This window comes from Centroberyx gerrardi, chromosome 4, assembly GCF_048128805.1.
Source record: "Centroberyx gerrardi isolate f3 chromosome 4, fCenGer3.hap1.cur.20231027, whole genome shotgun sequence".
Lineage (NCBI taxonomy): Eukaryota > Metazoa > Chordata > Actinopteri > Beryciformes > Berycidae > Centroberyx > Centroberyx gerrardi.
In genome coordinates, this window is record NC_136000.1 from 33,275,293 (window position 1) to 33,296,349 (window position 21,057).

The 21,057-nt window shown below is 41.5% G+C and overlaps 1 protein-coding gene across 1 annotated transcript in view; it reads left to right on the top strand.

The window, feature by feature from the left end:
• shank2b (SH3 and multiple ankyrin repeat domains 2b) overlaps window positions 1–21,057 on the top strand; it is a 287,358-nt gene that overhangs the window by 109,699 nt on the left and 156,602 nt on the right. Inside the window, 5 exon segments of the mRNA XM_078283292.1 lie at window positions 2,831–2,897; window positions 16,726–17,077; window positions 19,092–19,220; window positions 19,404–19,559; window positions 19,915–19,997. Coding sequence (XP_078139418.1) covers window positions 2,831–2,897; window positions 16,726–17,077; window positions 19,092–19,220; window positions 19,404–19,559; window positions 19,915–19,997 — 787 coding nt within the window.

The following is a 21,057-nucleotide window of genomic DNA, read 5'->3' on the forward strand; positions in this document are numbered from 1 at the left end:
AGGGGCTGTCTCAAAAGTTCTCACTCTGTAAAACACATAATCCAAGAATATCCTGTCCGGTGACTCCTCTCTGAAACACAGCAACATCAATTCACTTTCCTCCCTTTCTTCACCACAATATCGCAGAAGCCTTCTGGCTTCACACACACCCTCAACCCCTTATAAATTGCTCTTCTTTGATGGAAAGAGGCACTCTACTAATTATCCCTTTCTTTGGAGCCCTCGCTTGTAATGGAAAACATGTCACTCTTGTCATATCATACTCGGTTGTCTTCAACACTTCTTCTTCCTGTTTCTTAGATACGCAAATCAATGATTACAATTCCACTGGATCAAATCCTTACTGTACGAATGTCTCCAAACTTCTCCTTAAAATTTGCTTGAAACTTCTTTCTTTTCTTTTTGTTATCTTCATTGCTCCCGCCATCACTTTCAAACTCCATTCTACTGCCCTACCACGTCGTCCGTCACAGGACCTCTTCCCTGAAGCCAACCATCTAACCATGGATTGATGTTACAGTCCATGTCCACAAATAAGCATGTGATGTCATGATTGATATTGCTTTTGCTATGGCTTGGCATTCTGATGATGCCACTTGTTAATAATGAGTAGTCTATATACAAAAAAAATACGTGGCCATATGCCCAAACTGTTCATTAGAAGTCTCGTTAAAATAAATCAGTATACAGCCTATACATGCCTATGCTCTTGATTACACCACTGTTCTCTTGAGTAGAGCACCACCACTTGGTGGAAAGCTGGATATACATTAAAGTCTCTCTTTTTGGGTGTGGCTGCCGAGTGGTCTGGCACCACGAAACTCGTCAAAACTTCTGTGCTTCAGGTCACAGCATGACACTTTTACTCAGCAGCACTGTAGAACCAGATTTTATTCTGTGTGTTGCTGACTAAAACATCTTATTTTGTCTGTTGGTAATAGATTTTGGACATGTACAGCACCTGACATGACTACTGTGTTCTGCCTGAACTACCATGAAGCTCCATTGTTGCTGTTGTTATTAATAGTCTTTATAATGTAAAATGGTATGCTGGAGGCTTATATTGGGGAGAGGTGGGGCTGGTTTTGTGGGCATGGGTTGGACCTAACCCTGATTCAGATGTGATCGGGCTTGATCAACTCCGGATAGGTTGAGACTGAACTATGCGTGTTCACGGTGAACTTATGAAGCCATGGATGTTAACTATCAAGTTTAATGTTTTAGTCATTCAACATTTAACAGACCTCTGTAAACTAATGTTTAATTAGGAAGGCAACATATTGCCTGAATTGTACACTCTTAATGACTTTTTTATATTTAATTTGGGTGTAATCCAGGCGGCATGAAATACACTTGGCAACAAATTAAAAAAAAAAAGTATAAGAACATGATTCAAACTTATAACTACTTCATTTTCTTAATAGTAGCTTAGGCCTAGACTTATTTGACTTCTACTCTGTAGCAAATGGAAGGAGGTTGAGGTCCGTAAAATGGGTGAGGGTCCCAGCACCTTTCACACCAGCAGAGGAGCTGGTCCTTACTCTGAACAGTGATAACTGATGGCATGAAGGAAGCTCATCGGAGCAACTACCCCCAGGACACACGCGCCTACATAATGATTTGCATGATCTACACTGATTCTGGAGGGGGGATGATGTGGGATAAGGAGGAAAAATAAATTATTGCACGAAAAATTAAATAATATATATGTATATGTATATATATATAAATATATACATATATGTATAAAAAGAACCTTTAATTTTCATAGCGACTCCATCAGGCCATTCAGATTTTGGATTGATCCAAATGCACTGTTGATACCGGCTGGTATGATTGCTTAGTTTATCTGCATGCCATACATAGTGTTGTATACTTTATCAGGATTCTTGTAAATATCTCAAGTTGAGGAAGCAAACATTGGACCTATAGACAAGGCAATTAAGCATGCATCCACATGTAGTAATTTATGATAACCACATAGTCAGAGAGCTCATCTCTCCCTAGTGCACCCATGATATTGTAGATAACTATATGCTGTGGGCAAAAATTCACAAACAAATACAGAGTAAAATGCAAATACATTCAGCATTCATTCATATTTATCTAGATATCAGTTTCAAAGCACAAGTGAAAATGTATTTGTTTGCAGATAGTTGAGTATTTGTGGAATATTTGTAATTGAGTCCTATAAAATCTTCAATAAATTTCTTTGTTTAAACCTTAATTCACCCATGGATTGTTTATATAGCATAGGAGAATTTTGTAAACAGTCCAGTTAATTGATTATTTCGCAACACATTTAAAGTATTTAGTGTTTTTTTTATTTGGAACAGTCATGTAGTCTTTATAATAAAATAGAAACAAAATATAAGATTATTAAATAATTGCAAAACAAACTTTTAACAAGTTCTTGGTTTTCATCCTGCTCCTCCATGTCTCCTCTCACAGACATCAATAAATGCACATGATGTGGTGCACGTAAAGCAGCCCTGCCGGTTTGGCGACTAGTAACACTGATTGACGCCACATAAGGCGTAGTGGCCCAGTTCCATTTCATTTTAACACTCAACCATGGTAGAAGCGGTATTGCTAAATCTCTACCGGTACACAAATGTATGTATAAGTATATACTGTAAATGTATGGTATATACTGATATACCACCCACCACTAAGTGTCCCATTGTCTATACCGGTTGCCTCCCACCACTAAGTGTCCCATAGTCTAAATGCTGTTTCAGAGGATTTCATTATTATGGCTAATTTATTGTATATCACTAATCACTAACAAATGTAACGAAAGTTTAAGAGTTCTTGATAATTGTTTCAGGTGGCGATTATTGCTGGGAACTTTGAGCTAGCTGAGGTCATCAAAAACCACAAAGACACTGACAACGGTGAGTTTATATGTTAATACCCAAACTATTAACTCTAATAGTAACATATTTAACATAACATATTTTTATTTAAAGGTGCTACGTGTAGTAACATAAATAAATCATTACCATGTTAAGTTTTTAGACATTAGTATAATTGACGTAAACAAACGAGACCATCGCCGAGAAGATTGGCAGAGAGAGGCCTCTTCTGGCCTCTACACTGCATTTTACATTGTGTGAGCCACCAGATCAGATTTGGAGGGAAGTCTGCTGGATTGCTTTACGGCACAAAAAAAGAAGAGTCCTCTTCAAACAGAGCTTTCAGAGTTTCTGGCAAAGGCAGATGGTGGAAGGAGTAGAGTCTTTTACATGGAAAAATCACTTCTAACTTATGTTTATTCTCTTTAGGGAGGGGGAGAGGGAGGGGTACAGGAAGCAACAGGTTTTATGGGAAATGTGGTTTTAATCTGGAGAAAAACAAGCACAACAACAATACCACTGGTGTGAGATAGAGGAGATTGTCTTGACTATGGTCTCATTTGTTTATAGTAATTATACCAAGGTAGCACTACTAATATTACAATGATATATTGATGGTTAAAAATGATACATGGAACACCATTGGCTTTCTTTTACCCTAGCTATAATTCCATTAGCAGTGGGTGAATATTGGAGAAACAGAGGAGGGGCATGAGACTAGCAAGAGAGATAACTGTTTTCTAACTAATCTCTCCACTCCTCTTCTCTCCTCTCCTTACGTGTGTGTGTGTGTGTGTGTGTGTGTGTATTTTATATTTTTGTGTGTGTGTGCATCCATCATCATGTTTTCCCTTCCCTTTCCGTCTAGCTATTATTCTACTTCTTTTCTTAACACTTGCTCATAATTGGTTCTGTGGGACATTATAAGGGTACAAAGGCCCTGACCTTTTATTGGTTTGAGTGGCTTACTATTAGTTGCTTGTAATGTTGATGATTTAGGCATTGAAGCTTATTCTACATTGGATTTTACAGGAAGTCTCTCTGGATAAGAGAGTCAGATAAATGACTAGAATATAAAATTGATATCTGTAAAACAGTTGAGAACAGACACACACACGCAAACACACACACACACACACATACACACACACACACACACATACACACATAACAGGTGTCCTTTTGTACAGTATGCCCACCTTGTATCATGTGCCAATTTTCTTGTGAGGCTTGTATATGTGTGTATGTGTGTGTGCGCGTGTGCAGTGATGGCAGCCAGTGGGTGCCATGGTCACCAGATCTATTTATGACTTGCGTCACGTGCCTGGTTTGTTATTGCCGCCATATTGACAGCTCAAACACTGACAGTTACTACCATGGACAGCGCTATGTCTCACCTCTCATTACGTGAATGAGAAAGAATTTCCGAAAAGATTGCAGTCCTTTGAGGATGTGATCCCACTGACACCACTGAGATCTGCACATAAACTCCCAGAACTGTCCTTTCACAATATTTATATCTGCCTTGTTCATAATTCGTCTCCATATACTGGAAAGGCTTTAAAGGTTTACAAAAGTACGGATGCGTTCAGTTATTTCACCGCAGGATGGGTAAATGAGCCAAAAATACTCCATCTACAAGACAAGAAGATGATCCTGACAACATAAAGTAAGAAATACTTTATTAAGCCTACAGTGGTTTCTTTCACACAAATGTGGCCCCTTTGTGGCCCCAGTGTTGTTGTGTGGTTTACCCCGGGTTAATTAAGATCAAATTTGATAATTTTTATATCAACTATACATGCAACCAGTAAGATAAAATCAGTAAGATAAGCTTTGGTAAGAGGAACGCCTGCCCTGCTGTTCCATCCAACTCTAGAGGAGAAAGTCCAGTCAGTATTCCAACAGCAACATCAGAGTGAGATGCAGGAAGTCAAAGCCTGTCAGTGCTGTCTTGTCCATCATAGAAGGACAGGAGAGATACATCCTGAAGATGTTGAAGCTGGACTTACCACCACCTCTGCCAGCCTTGTACCAGAACAAAATGCTTCACTGGGACATATATACATATACATATATATATGAAGCAAAATGCTTACTGTAATGTACCAAGCATAATGGCTATGTGTAATGATACAGTGGCTGCAGTGGCTGCTTTGGCTGGTAGAGGACAGTTGAATCTACACAGTTTTATGCATCTGGTCCCAGGTGATGACGAGCTATAGTGTGCTAGTCAGCATGTGTTTGTGGACAGCAGCAATGTTCAAGTTTGTTAATTGATATAGCCCTTTATAACAAGCATGTCTCAAAGGATTTTACAGAGAATGAGTGAACTAGATCTAACTGATCAACAATCATCCATAGAACAGAATGATATAGGACAAACATCAAGAAGAGCAAGACACACAAAAGCAGATTTTAGCAAGACCAACCACCACCAGCCTTAGACCCACATGTTACGCGCTCCCTCTATTGGTGTCTGAGTGTCATGTTTGTAACTTCTCCCCTTTGATTTCTCACTCAGCTGTTCCTGGTCTTTTTGCTCAGCTGTTCCTGGTCTGGCCTGATGACTCCACTATAAAGAGGCCAGGCGCACTCAGCTTGCTCTCCCTTTTTTTCCAGATAGCAGCACCCATGTGATGACCTTTGTTTGGTTTTGATTGGTTACTTTCCTAAGTTGTTGTTTTAACTTGGTTTGTGAAGATGGGTCTGGTAGTCCAGTTTTCGTGGCTTCAGTTTCTCCTTCTGTTTTTAGTTAGGGGTGAGCACTCGATGTCCGACGGCACAATGCATGGTTGGCCAAAGGAGCTCCCCTTCTTTTTGTTGAGTTTGGCCGGTCTGTCTGACCTTTTTGTTTCTTTGAGTTTGATCTTTTTGTACATTTGCAATGTTTTGTCTTGCTTACAATAAATACTTTGGTTTTTTCCTGAAACTTGTCTCTGTTTACGTTATTGACCCCCTGGTGAAACGAGTTATTCTTTGGAGGTTGTATCAGCATACAAGGAAAAACCTCCAAGAAAATTGTTACCGCTGCAAGACCCCTGGTGGATTCAATTTAAGTTAGTTACAGTTGGGGTTTTCCCCTTGTGAAGGCAGGTATCTTTATGTGTGCACATGCCAAGCCTACTGACTCTCTCACATTGAAGCCCCTGTCTGCCAGAACTGGGGACAACTTCTCAATGAAGCCACAGTTCTCTGTGATGTGCTTGTCACTGCTCCTGCCCCCAGGCTTTGGAGACAAAAGAGATGACTCCCTGCAGTATAATGGCAATCAGGTACTTGGCGGTGTTATGGTGCTTATATTAGGAGTAAGGTTGTGCTCGTGCTCTGAGATGTTTTTAGTTTTTCAATGAATATCTTGAAACATTCAATTATTGCAGTACACTGAAGCCATTACAGAAGCATAGGGGAAGACTAATTCTGGGTGGGCCAAACTATTTATTTATTTATTTTTAATGGGACAATGCTTATTAATGAACATTTAAAACCAAATGTAAATATGCCAGATTTAGCCACCAGGCTAATTTTCATCTGTTGTCCCTTGGCAGGTTGATGTCACTATCAATGACAACAATCATACTGACACATATTTAAAGTGTTATTAAAAATTAAACTTGCTGTAGCTAATTCAAACTCTAAATACATGTCCCAAGTAGTGAAGTGGCATGTTGAACTTCATACACAAGTGAGAGAAGAAACTGCTGAAAAGGTGAGAGTGAACCACCACAGAATTCACTCTAATTTATAATAAAAAAATCCCATTGTTTAAATCAATATGTGCAGAGGAATAATAGTGGCTACAAGCAATACTATATGTACATTGAGGCAACAGAATGTTCATTAATTTGGACTACATGGTCTAGCTGTGGCTTTAGTCAATATTGTCAGAAATTACTCACATTACTCATATTCTTGTAAGACTGGCTTGTATAATTAACAAGCACAGAGCCTGTACAGACCCACGCGTGTTCAATTCAATTCAATGCACTGAAGCAATTACCACACGGTTATCGGTTAAACAATTCCCGCAATAGAAAATTTGAGAATGTTGCACAACACTTACCTCCGTCTCTTTCAAAATAATGTTGATAATGTTACGTAACGTAACGAGTGTTGCGCCTTACATCACGTAACAACCAGTTGTTGTTGTGTCACGTAACAACCAGCAGTCTGGTTCTGGTACATACTACTCGGACTAACCAAATCAGCTTCAAATTCAGTAGTCCATACCTGAATTTTCAGGTAGTGAGTTCGGTTGTAGAATGCAGTTCTCTCCTTAATAACTGAACTGTGTGAACTTAACAGGAGTATTTAGTTGCAGTGTGTACGTAGCCTAAATTTCTGGAGTTAGGGGGCCAAAGACTAAGAGAGGGCATCTCTTAGTCAACGACGCCCTCTAGAGGCCATCTCACGAAGCGACATCTCACTAAGCGTTACCTGACTGACTGACTGACTGACTGACTGATAAGAAAAGACCAATCATCTTTGGACTGGAACACTAATAGGTGGAGGTTTTGAGAGCCCAAGTCCACAGAGGGCAGCTGTAATATGTAAGGTAAGATTCAGCAAAAGCAAGGAGAAAATAAATCTACTGTAGGTGTTACTGTAATAAAGAAAGAATGTAATGCTTACTTCCAATATATATGCCTGTCTCTGTGTGTATGTATCATCACATAGATTGATGGTTCTGGGTTGTGCTGCGCTTTTTCAGCCAATTAAAGAGCAGAAGGCAGCCCTTAGAGTTGCTGATGTCATCAAAAACAGCCAAACACTCCCTTCATTATCTAGAATTCTTCACACACACACACAGGCTGTGACTGGAATGGATCACTATCTGCGTTTTAGGGCACTAATACGTACGTCAGACATTTTTTGTTAGTGTCTGAATCGTAAAGTGATATTGTGGAATGATTGATGATAAAACCATGAAAGTATACCAAAATGCATTGCGAGTCTGTCCATGGTTTTATAATGATGGCATCCTCTTCTTCACCAAACCTTGTTTACAAATGCAAGTAAACAAGTACACTTTTTTTGGTAACCAAAATCTATTCTAAAGATGTTTTCTTTTAACTGCCAATTCATAATTAATTATAAGTGCACATTTTGTTAAGCTTGTTAATGCTAACAATTACATTAAGGTCTGTTATTCAGGAAGGTATTCATCTCTAGCTGCAAGTTATACGGTACATAGCTTATTGTAACGTGTTTTTTGTTAAAGGGTAACTTCGGTATTTTTCAACCTGGACCCTATTTTCCCATCTTTTTCTGTCTAAGTGACAAAAGGGGACAACAATTTTTGAAATTGGTCCAGTATAGATAGTATTCGATTAGCGTCATCACAGTCGCTGCAGCCATATTGTTGACATAGCGCTGCAGCTGTCAACTATAGTGACAGCCTAGGTGACAGCAGCGCTAATAGGAAGCTAGCCACTGTTAGCGTTATCTTTGTTGTCTATTACCGTTTCTGTTGCATTAGGATCTATTACAAAATAGCGATTAGGTTAGTTTGTTCGCCTACCTGCTGTCCGCAGACGTGAAGGGAGAGAGGATCTGCAGCGCAGGAGAGTTGTGTGGATAATTAGGAGAAACAGGCTAAACTTTCAGCCAGCTCCTCACAGCAAAGTCTGCTCACCTCATTTTACCACAGGTAACAGTGAACAGTTGTGTGGTGTACCTGCTTCTCCAGCTTCTTCACCTCCTTTTCTGACTTTTATTCCTTATGGCGGATCACAAACAGATAACTGTTCACTGTTAACTTAATAGCTAACATTATTGGCGTTGGATCAATCATGACCAATCAATTTACAAACTCTTCTTCACTTAGCTAACGTTAATGTCTACCTGTGGTAAAATGAGGTGAAGAGACTTTGCTGTGAGAGGCTGGCTGAAAGTTTCACCTGTTTCTCCTAACTATCCACACATCTCTCCTGCGCTGCAGATCCACAGTCTCTCTCCCTTCACGTCTGCGGACAACAGGGAGGCATACAAACTAACCCCGGGGGTTTTGTTGTTATTACTACAGCTGTGTATAACGCAGGACACCATCGCTATTTTGTAATAGATCCTAACGCAACAGAAATGGTAATAAACAATAGAGATAACGCTAATGGTGGCTAGCTTCCTATTAGCGCTGCTGTCACCTAGGCTGTCACTAGTTGACAGCTGCAGAGCTATGTCAACAATATGGCCGCGGCGACCGTGATGACGCTAATCGAATACTATCTATTCCGCGAGATCGCTTCAGCTGGCAGCCGCAAAATGGGCTGCAATGTAATCCGACGGGGCAAATCGCACCGTCAATGTACGTCCACTAAAAGTGCTTGTTTTTGCCACTGACAGGCTCAGATTATAAGTGTCTGACAACATTATGGAATGGACCCTACAGAGAAATGAAACGTTTTTCTTTACCTTTCGCTTGATCCGGTCTGTGTGTAACTTCCTGCAACAACTCAACTCTCGCGAGACTTGAGCGAGACTTGGTTACACACAGACCAGATCAAGCGAAAGGTAAAGAAAAACGTTTCATTTCTCTGTAGGGTCCTTTCCATAATGTTGTCAGACACTTATAATAACAATCTGAGCCTCTCAGTGCCAAAAACAAGCACTTTTAGTGGAGGTTCACTGACGGTGCGATTTGCCCCGTCGGATTACATTGCAGCTCGTTTCGCGGCTGCCGCCTGAAGCGATCTCGCTCAATACTGGACCAATTTCAAAAACTGTTGTCCCCTTTTGTCACTTAGACACAAAAAGATGGGAAAATAGGGTCCAGGTTGAAAAATACCAAAGTTACCCTTTAATGTCAGCTAGTGATAAGTCCAAAACATGAAGGAAACCACACACCTGGATTGGCGAAGTGCTGGCTGTGTGAAAATCAACAGAAAAAAGCAGCCGCACACAACTCCGATGCATAGAATATTTATTCACCGACATAAGGTTGGAAAATGCCTAGATGGGAACGTCTGTGAATATTTTTTTTCTGTTTACAGTAATGTCAGCTAGTGACACATATATGGTTGGCTTTGAAGGAATATTGGTAACTTAGTTGAAACATTTGTTTATGCGACTGGTGAATGCAGACGCAGGTTGATGATGAATTATGATGAATTAAGTGTCTGAATTCACTCATTAATCATGTGTGATTTACCGCTAATTAGTGCACTAATAGAGCAGCACTATATAGGGCAATACAAATGAGGGAATGGTGATCCATTCCGGCCACAGCCACACACACATACACACACTCACACACACACACACATGCACACACACACACACACACACACACACACACACACACACACACACACACACACACATACGCATATGCATACTTGCACATTTTTTTTCTCCCAGGGAAACTATTCTCTAGTGCACACACATACACACACACACACACACTTGCAGACAGACACACATACAGTACATACATACACACAAACACATGCATGCATGCAAACATACTGATACACATCCATACACATCCATCCATACACAGGGGGAGCCAGATAAATTCCCACAACCCAAAGCGGCTTGTGACAAATATAGACTTCCCTCTCTGCCGTTGCCTAGCAACACAGGGAGCTTGTTTCCGGTACAGCTGTTGCTGTGGCAGGGAAGGGTTAACACCATTTCATTTGTCAGAGAGAAGTGACAGCTAAGTCCACATACCCAAACTGTATGTGTAACTGTGTGTTTCATTTAAAATTTTATACTTACATCCATACATATGTCATTGTCCATTAAAAGCTTTATATCTTTGAAGAAGTCAACTTTTCAGGAATTTCAGGGTTTAGTCCCAGGGTTATGAAACATTTACTACACTTAGCATTTGCTACTTAGTTCACAGCTATAACAAAAATGGCAAAACTGGATGTACTAGGCTTCTCCTTCAAAGCAATGACATGTAACTTCAACCTAATCTACATGTTACACTGAAAATGTAAGACTTGAGTCCCAAGTCTTGGTTGATTTTTTATTTTTTATTTTACAGTCAGACTCTGTAGGTCTTGGGTTCTCAAACGTTTTCATGTCAATTGTAGAACTGTCTACACTGTACGAGGGGAGATAATAGTGGTGAGAGTGAATTATTCGTATACACTGTGTTGAATTAAATTATAGTGAAAATATACTATTTCTTATTTTGCTATAGATTCGCTATAGATTAAGATACGAAAGGATCAATAACAGATTGTGTATTCCATCATAGCCCTCCTGTGCCTCCCCTCTATGTGTCTCTAATTATCATGGAACAGCATGGGAGAGTCTCTCTAGGGAGGGAGAGAGAGGAAGAGGGAAGAGAGAGGAGAAAGGGCGAGAGATATAGAGTTTGTGGGTCAGACACAGAGAGGGAGAGGGAGAAAGAGGACGAGAGAGCAGTTGACAGAGCAGAGAGTGAGAGAGAAGAGAAGGAGGTGTGTTGTGTGTTCCCATCCTCCCAATGGCAGCCAGCATCATGTGGGGGTTCTGTCACCTCTCTCGCTCTCTCTCTCTTTCTCTCGGTCTAAGTGAGATTTAGTTCACTCTGGCAGCAGCATTAGCAGCCTTCTGCTCTCTCCTACTCCATTGAAACCTCTAAATATGAACCTTTAAGCAATAAGGAATCACCGGGAACCAAGATGAAGTCGTTTCTAAATGCCTTGAAGAAAGAAGGTAAGAGTTGGCAGCAAAACATGAAAAGTAACAAAAACAAAACAAAAAACTGCTAAACTTTGAATGCTGAATATGGATGCTACTTTGTGTTTGTTGGATGTGCTCGCTGTTTTTCCAGTTGTGCTATTTGTTGAGCCTTTTTACCTCACTCTTGTTACTGAGATGAGTCCCTTCAGCCTCTACATTCAAGAGATTGAAGCAGGAAGGGGTGATTTTCTACAGCATTTGTTTGGGTTATGTAGTGAGGTGTCTGTGTGCCTTATGAAAGTTTATACAATAAAGATGAAGGCATTTTTGAATGCCCTGATGAAAGAATGTTAGAAGTTTAGAAATTTTGGATGGTGTGATGTTTCTCCAGCGGTTGTTCAGATGACAGTGTGAGGTCTGTGAAAGTTAATGTAGTACTTTCTGAGAGTCTTTGTCTTTTGAGTTAATTATTAGATTTTATCTATAGAGTGTGTCTTATGTATTTTCAGTTTGAGCTCTGGTCAGATCTATTGTTGGCACTTCTCAACTGCTGATTGTGTGTAAATGTTGGTGATGGAAGTTAACAAATCACAGGGTTTGAAGACATTCTCTGGGAATGGCTACCTTTGAATTGAGAAGATAGAGACACTAGATTTAATAGACAATATTAGGAATGTTACTATCTAAGTGTAATCTGTTGCTGATTACATGCTAAAAATTGTAGTCCATAATAGAATCGATTAGACTCTGCACCTCAGTAATATAATCTGATACTGGCAGTGGGCCTTATTCATTAAAGGTTTTTACTGAGTCTCTAGAGAAAAGCTGGGTTTGTGTTTTGCAAGATGATTGTAGCGATGTGATATTCAGATTGGGTGACGAATAATCTAAGATGCAGTTGGTTTGGTTGTATGTAGGTATTAATATTTTACTGGAAATTAATTTTGAACCTGGTAATCTTTGAAATCCAGTTTAAAAGAATATGTAGCATAGGATCATGTTTCCCTGGTTCATTCCTCATGCCCCTCTCTGCACCTACTCAGACAAACACAACTGGACTATTCCTGGCTTGCTCCACCTTCCAACCAATGCTCAATCCCCACCCTGTTACCATATACCACCACCGCCCAACTGAGGCTGGGGTCTAGTCGACAACAACTCCCCTTCCCCTTCCCCATGGGGGAGAAGAAGTCAGCGATGACCATCTGTGCCCCTGGCCTATGGACATCTTTGAAATTAAAAGGGTGTAAGGCCAGATATCAACAAGTGATCAGCATGTTGGCATTTTTCATGTGGTGTAGTGGAGCATGATTGGAACCGAGGGTGAACTGATGCCTCAGAAGGTTGTAGTGCAGGGTGATGACCGCCCACTTGATGGCAAGACATTCCTTCTCTATGGTACTGTACCTCACACTGTGAGAGCTTGTGGCTAACGTACAGCACCACCCCGGTAATACAGCACCCGCTCCATGAGTCACTGACACATGGCGGGTGCTTGAACAGCCTGAATGGAAATATAATGAATTACAACTCATAGGGAGTGGAGAAGGCTGTTTCTGTTGTCTCTGTGATTCTGTTGACACGGGGATCTGTAAGTAGCTCTTAGATGAAACCAGTGTTAGCAACGGATCCAGCAGGGCTTCGCCCCTGGGCATTGTGTAGGCATTGAATTCGGACATTGCATTCACCTTCTGGTAGTCCACATAGAACTAGTATTGTGTTATCTAAGCACAAGCACAATGGGGTTATACCAGTCTCTGTGGGCTCTATTGCCCCAATTTTCAGCATCGCATTCAATTGTGACTGAGCAACTTTTCACTTGTAATCAGGTAGAAAGCACATCAGGAAAGCTTATCTATAATACGGCTACTTCAGTCACGACAAAGGACAGAGTTGAGATTGGCTGATTTTGGAACGTCCGGTCGGTTGAGATGGTAAATCTGTGATACAATGCCCCTGTCAGATTGTGCTACCTCATAGCTGATATACAGTACTTGCCGTATATCGTATATATTGACCATGTATCGCCCTTGCCACTTGGCAGGTAAATTTCGAGCTGGAAGTGAGGAGCAATCCAAGCACTTTCTGTCCCACTCAAAATTGCCTCAACTAGGTTCCTCTGTTATACAGGCACTGTTGACAAGCCAGCAACTAGAGCAAATTCTCCCATGCAATCTGATCCATTGAATCGAGTTTTCTGTGGAAGACACATTAAAAGATTTTTCCAATCATAAATGACAATCAAAAGATTGAGCAGCGCACATTTAACAAATGAAATGTGCAGATTTCCTTGTGTCTTGTTCCTTGTCTCAGATGTCTCTTGTGATGCACACACACAACAATGGCTGTCTTTGAGGAGCACAAATCAAAAGACCATAGACCATATACAAGACTGAGAATAAGTGGCTGCAGTTCTCTCGCGAGAATGTTGGTTTTTCATGGTACACCTGCACTCGCGAGAATGTATTTTTCTGCAATATTTTGATACCAAAACAAACATGCAGCCCACACGGCTTGCAGCAATTGTGGTTTGATTTGCATGGAAAAAAGACTGAGAACACATTGAGGTTTCTTTTTCTTTTTTCTGATCTTGTGTTTACACAAGACTTCGCTGATTGGGATCATAGGAGAGATGTAAGTCTTTCACTTCCACACACATAACGATTACAGATGCAACTAAACAACGCGACTACCCTGGACTACTGCTGATCTCAAATCGTTGCCAAATTGGGCTTCAAAAACATGTAATGTGTCCCAGCCTTTACTGGTGTTTACTCATCCTCCCAGCTTTCTTTGATCGGGTCCAATACATGCCAAGGTTTTAGCCATAAAGCAGAAACCCCATGGAGGCCTGGGCTACCTCCTGCATTGCAAATGACAGATGGTCCTGCCATTTATACCAATTCCAGCTATTCTTGTGCAGAAACGTACAAATCATTGTTTTGAGTGTTTTATAAAAGCACTCCACCAGCCCGTTGACCGGATGGTAGCAAGGATGGTAGACACTGGTCCGAATTAACTTAATGCCCAATAATCCATACAGTTCCCTGTAGGGTTTGTGACATAAATGATGTAGCATGGTTTGTCAGGGTCTCTTTTGGGATTATGACCTGGGAGATATTATGAAAATCTGTGCAACTCTTGGCAGAAATGTTACACAGAGGTATTGCCTTGGGATACTGTGTTGCATAATTGACCACAACCAATAAAGAATTATAACTCCGTGCTCTACAAACCTTACAAGTACTTGCAAATTCTTTCAAAGGGGACCTTGATTAAAGTGAGTGGGTACAAAGGTGCTTTTGGAATGGCTGTGGCTTGACCAGTTTGCATTTGTGACTAGAGTCCCGCATTGGGTAGGGTACTCCTAGGTGTGGTAAATAATAATATGCAGTTGCTCCCAATGATGCCTTATAAAAAGGCTAACAATCAGTATATAGAGAAGACAGAAAAGTAAAGTAAAAAGACAACCCTCCAGAAATAATCGCTGTGTCACTGTGTGACACTGTGAAAGAAGTTAAAGATCCCATGAAATGGCATCCTTCAGTCCTCGATTTGATGTACTGTATTTCCTGTTGAAATAGGATCTTGAGGCAGGACATAACACAATGATGGATCATTCAAAAGTGTAAACCAATGCAATATCAGGGAGCGAAAGGCAGTTTTATTTGATGAGAGGGGTGGAGGGCTGGTACTGTTCAAAAATCTGTTTGGTTTTATTGGTTGGAATTTATATGTGTGCCTATTAGTGCAGCATGAGATCACCATTGAAGATCCAAATGTCCAGACTTCGGCAGACTTGCAGGCTTGCGGACTTTACAGCGTGCTCCCGTGAAGTCCAGGAGGGTTTAGAGCTGTCCATTGTCAAAATCTATCAAGCCTGTAAGGGCTCTTTTGGGGCGCTGCAGACTTCCAGCGAGTCCGCTACCTTGCGGACTTCTCTGACAATATTTCCCACCGTTCATTGCACGACGGATGTACAAATACGTCAGTAGACACAAACAAAGGTATATGTCAAACATGACGGGAAAACAGCCAAAGAGGGTATTCCTGTGTAAGTTATTAACATCTACTTATATGATGAAGCATATATTCAGCCAGCATTGATTGTAATCGGCCTGTAATTGCTAATGGACTTCTCTGCCCTGCACCCCTTCAGTGACAAGTGAGGGGAGAAGACCCATGCCATTCGCCCCTTTTTTGCAGTGCGGAACCCCTGGGCCCTTGCAAACTCACATAGTCACGCTGAGCACTTCAGTCAACATCAGCATATATAAAACCATAGTCCGCGAGAGGTCAGTCTGTAGTCTGGCCATATTTTGTTTTCCAGGAAGTAACTGGTTAAATATATGGGTTGCAGGGCAGGGTGGGCATGAATTTCTAAAGTCTGACCCATGCAGGACTCTGGCCCACCACTTACACACATCTGTGTGAATTGAATCCTCCAAGTCTTGTAATTTCTGTGGAATTTCAGGGCGTACCAACTGACCATCAACCTTGACAACTTGGTCAAATGCAAACTACAAGGTGTTGTCACAGGACTGTTTGACAGGAAAATCCTCCAAGGCTTGTAATTTCATTGGAATTTCTAGTTTCTGCTTTCTCTTTGACCATTCAGAGTGAATGACCTGGTTAGCCGATGAGAGAAGTAGACTGAGGTTGCTGATCGAGAATCAGACTAGGACAGATGATGACAAACAGTCAGACTAGGATAGATGATGACAAACAATCATATTAGGTTAACCAATCACTTAGCCACCTTTGTTCAACTCAAAGGAGACCTCTGTCCTTTTCCTCCTCTTCCTTCCCTTCTTCTTGCTCTATTGCGTACTTCTCTTCTTCATTGTCCTTCCTCCCCTCCTCCTCTTCCTCATTACTCCCATTTCTCCTTGTGTCTTTTCTCTTCCTCCTTGGTATTTATTATTCTAACATAAACATTATCATTACTCCTGCTATGCTACAGCTGTGTCCATATCATGCACCTGCACAAACACATACACACACACACACACACACACACACACACACACGTGCACAAATACATGCACAACAGACAGACATGGGAATTCCTGATGCCGTTATTATGGCTTTCAATGGAGAGTTTTAGTGTCCGATGCTCTGAATGTTGACCTTGATGACCATTGCTAACCATATCCCATCAGTTGATTAATGTGTTTTACAAGTGAAAACAGATGAAACAGATAATGTTGTTTTTTTACTCCCTCCTCTCCTCTCCTCTCCTCTTCAGTGCCTTTCCGGGAGGCTTCTCCCCACCAGCCTCCTTCCCGTCTACATCAGGCCACTCCTCCTCATCATCAGGCTCCTACTTCTGGCAGCCATCTGTCGGCCCCCCGCCTCCTTTTGCGCTCTAACAGTGACAACAACCTCAACGTTAACAACAAGCAACTCCACCCAAGCTCCTCCCCCCGGCGCAGCGCCTCCCCTCGGCGACCCTCCCAACCCAACATGCCCTCTCCTGGGGTCAGCACAGTGAAGACGGTGGGGGGGGTGAGAGGAGGCCGGCCTCCTCCTCGGAGCAGATCTCCATCCTTGGGAAGACTGGGCGAGGAAGCCAGGAGGCACCAGCAGAGACACAGCAGGTTGGTTACACAGTGTTGGCTTCAGGAAGTAGGAATACCCTGTAAAATAATTGTGAAAATGATGAAATTGATCATTTGGATTTTGGATTTGATTAAAGATTAGGTAAGATAAAACTAGATTGATCTTGAAATTGGGTTGTTGTAGCAGTAAATAGTAATAGTATACAGTATATTCATTTTGTCACTTTGACATCCAACCTTCACATGACTTCAATTATTCAATTATCAATTAGATATGGAGTAGTAATCTTTTAAAGGTGCTATTGTCTCTTTCTTCAGAAGTGCATGTCTCACTTTACACATTGTTCAACTACCAGAGCTCTGCTTGTGTGTGTGTATGTTTGTGTGTGTGTGTGTGTGTGTGTGTGTTAGCCACTAGCAATGTAATGTGGGGAGACAGCTGCACTTCAGTCATTGTCACCATACCACCTCAGTTGAATAGTGTGTATTAATGATGGTGTGTGTGTGTGTCTGTGTGTGTGTGTGCGTGCGTGCAGGGACCTGGGGAGTCCAGTGAAAGTGGGCCATGCCAATTACCCAGCAGTCTTTGCAAAGCCAACTAAGAAGGAAATGGAAGGATAAATTAAATCTAAAAATGTCAGGATGGTTAAATGAAATGATTATAATTGGTCGTTTTGTATGGAACCTCACCTCACCATGCACTCATGGAAAGTTGACCTCAACCTACCACTGTATGTCAAGTTGACCTCAGCCTGGCCTCATATGGAAGTTCACCTTGGCCAAATTGGAGAAATAAAAAGAATCATGTGCCTTTTTAAATGTATTTTCAAAAGAGCACTATCTATTTGTCTAGAAGTGCATCCTAATTGCCTATTTTTTAAGTGTCATTTTTGCATTCTATTATTTTATCAGCATTCCTTTTTAAAATGAAAACAACTGTGAAATGGATAAGTCAGCTATTGGCGATGGTCACTAAACACTGGAGAAGTATATGAAAAAATAACATTATTTTCAAGCAATAACATGTGGGCTGTTATCTCTGACTAACCCTACAGACCTAAACCTGCATTAGGCAATTTTGCACGTTGGCGACCCTAAATGGCAGTGGGAGGTATCTGTTTGAATGTTGAGGACTTCACTACCCAGTAATACTTAAGTCAGTAAACTAAATGTGTTAGCCATCGTTAGTGAGTCTAGCTTTCCCTGGATTGAGTACTCACTTGCTCCTGTTTAGGAGATATTTTTGAAATTCACTCTTAAGTTTAGATTTGTCAGTTACTGTGTGGAGATGATTTCCCACCAGTGACCATACCAACACCAGAATTTAATTTGAGTAAATAAGATGAATCTACGGGGTCTGTAAAAATGTATGGTTACTAAACCTTAAACATAGTACCTAGTGATGGTATGGTTACTAATCCTTAGACCTACTAACTAGTGATGGTATGGTTACTTAAACCTTTGACCTGCTAGCTGGGTTGGTTACTAAACCTTAGACCTGGTGATTAGTAATTGTATGGTTACTAACCCATACACCTAGTCACTGGTGATGGTACAGTTATTAAATCTTAAACCTAGACACCAGTGATGGTATGGGTACTTAAACCTTAAACCTACACACTAGAGATGGTATGGTTACTTAACCTTAGACATGCTAACTAGTGATGGGTTGGTTACTTAAACCTTAGACCTAATGATTAGTGATGGTATGGTTACTAATTCAAGTAGAGATGGTATGGTTACTGAAACCATAGATCTACTAACTAGTGATAGATTGGCTACCTTAGACCAAGTCACTGGTGATGGTATGGGTACTTAAACCTCAGAGCAACTAACTAGTGATAATATGGTTGCTAAACCTTAGACCTACTAACTAGGGATGGTATGGTTACCGAAACCTTCGACCTGCTAACTAGTGATGGTATGGTTACGAGACTGATGGTATGGTTACGAGGAGCACCTTCAGCCACAGGCTGTATCATCATAGAGATGGTGAGAGGGGTTCTCCTGGATGACATTGATCTTTCCCCTCATTCTCTGCCACTACCTCCAGACTATCCAGCTTGAGTCCTATGACACAGCTGGCCTTCTTCACCAGCTTCTTCAGTTTATTGGCATTACCCGCCTTGATGCTGCCCCAGCACACCACAGCAAAGAAGAGTGAACTGGCTACTTCGGATTGGTAGAACATCTGCAGCAGCCTGTTACACACATTGAAGGAAATGAACCTCCTCAGGAAGAACAGTCTGCTCTGTCCTCTCCTGTAGAGGGCCTCAGTGTTGTCTGACCAGTCCAGTTTATTGTTGAGCTGCACTCCTGAACCTATAAGAGTGCACCATCTCTATCTTCTCCTGGATGGTGACAGGGGCTGCGGGCTTCTTCCTCCTTCGAAAGTCCACCACCAGCTCCATGCTCTTCCCGATGTTAAGCTGGAGGTGGTTGTTGTTGCACCATCGTATGAAGCTCTGTCTTTCATGATGCAGCCGACAATGGAGGAGTCATCAGAGAACTTCTGTAGATGGCATGTTCCAGAGTTGAAGCGGAAGTCTGAGGTGTAGACTGTGAACAGAAATGGTGACAGTACAGATCCTTGGGGTACGCAAGGGTTGCCCATCACCACGTCTGACAGGCTACCCTGCAGACAGATGTACTGCGGCCGCCGGTGGGGTAGTCCATGGGATAGGTGTCATGGCAATGTTGTCTGTGGAAGGTTGAGGGCTAGGGCCGTGGTGTCTTCTGTGTCGTCCTCAGTGGCATTGGTGGAGTGTGGGGGGTCAGCGGATCCTCTTGGTGGATATGACCCTGCTCTCACAAAAGTGGACGTAGTCCATGATACAATGGCAGAGTCCCTCAGTGTCCTCCCCATGGTCCTCCAGGAACAGCTCCCAGTCAGTTGTCTGGAAATACTCCTGCTGGGCCTCCTCAGACCACACCAACACAGTCCTGGTTGTGGCGGACTGTACATTGGTACCTGCTGTATCAGGTTGTGATCTGATCTGCCAAGTGGGTGGAAGGCAATGGAGCTGTATGCCTCCTTCACATTAGCAAATAAGTCAAAGAGTTGCTGTGCAACTTTCAAGATGGTTGCATCACAACATGCCATCAGCTTTCATTAGCCATAAGTAGCTAGTTAGCATTTTAGTGGTTTGAGATAAGGGGATCTTAATGGTCATACATATTTTTCACAAAAAACAAAACATGACAGGAAACAAGACATAAATGTCATATTTATTGTCAGAATACAGGAAAACCAAACTAAAACCAATTCTAAGTATAAAGTGCTGACCTAAGTGTTATCTACAACAGGTGTCTCAAATGAGAATTACAATGCCACCCAAAAATTGCCTCGAGCAGCCAATAGCAGGCCTCTTTAGAACAGCCCATTGCATCAACAGCAATATTTACCACATTTTAGCAATTATACCTGTATTCAACCTAACCCTAACCCCAAGGTCATCTTATAGGTGGCGCCATATAGCTTTGTGAGCTCTGAAATTATATGAAAATTGTTATTATAAGCCTAAATGCTGTAAACGATGGCTAAAGCCAATCTAACTACACTGATTTAAAAACACTTCATGGAGAAGAGAACTTAATTGTATAGATCTACCTATTATAATTAAGCTGTTCCAGTCCTTGTGGTCTTTGATAGGGAGTGAGTAGCCAACATTTCAGAGGGAATCCTGAGTCACCCAGCAGATGACAACCTGGGGGCTTGTAACTCTGCTGAAACAGGGCAGTGAGACTCTCCCAGAACCCTCAAATCATGCGTTGATCTCGACCATTTAGGCAGAAGGTCCAGTATTCTGTACTGGGCTTTGATGCTGTGACATCTTTTGCTATTTACAAAAGTCTCTTCATCAATGACTCCAACAGCTCTGGGAAAGCCAGTGATCCTCAAAAAAACAGCTTGGTTCTGGCAGATGGTACTATGGTTGATGGAGAAATCAGTGAACTGCCTCACTATGTTAGGCAGTTGTTAGGGCCTTGATCTACAGTCCTAATAATTGCTGACTGGG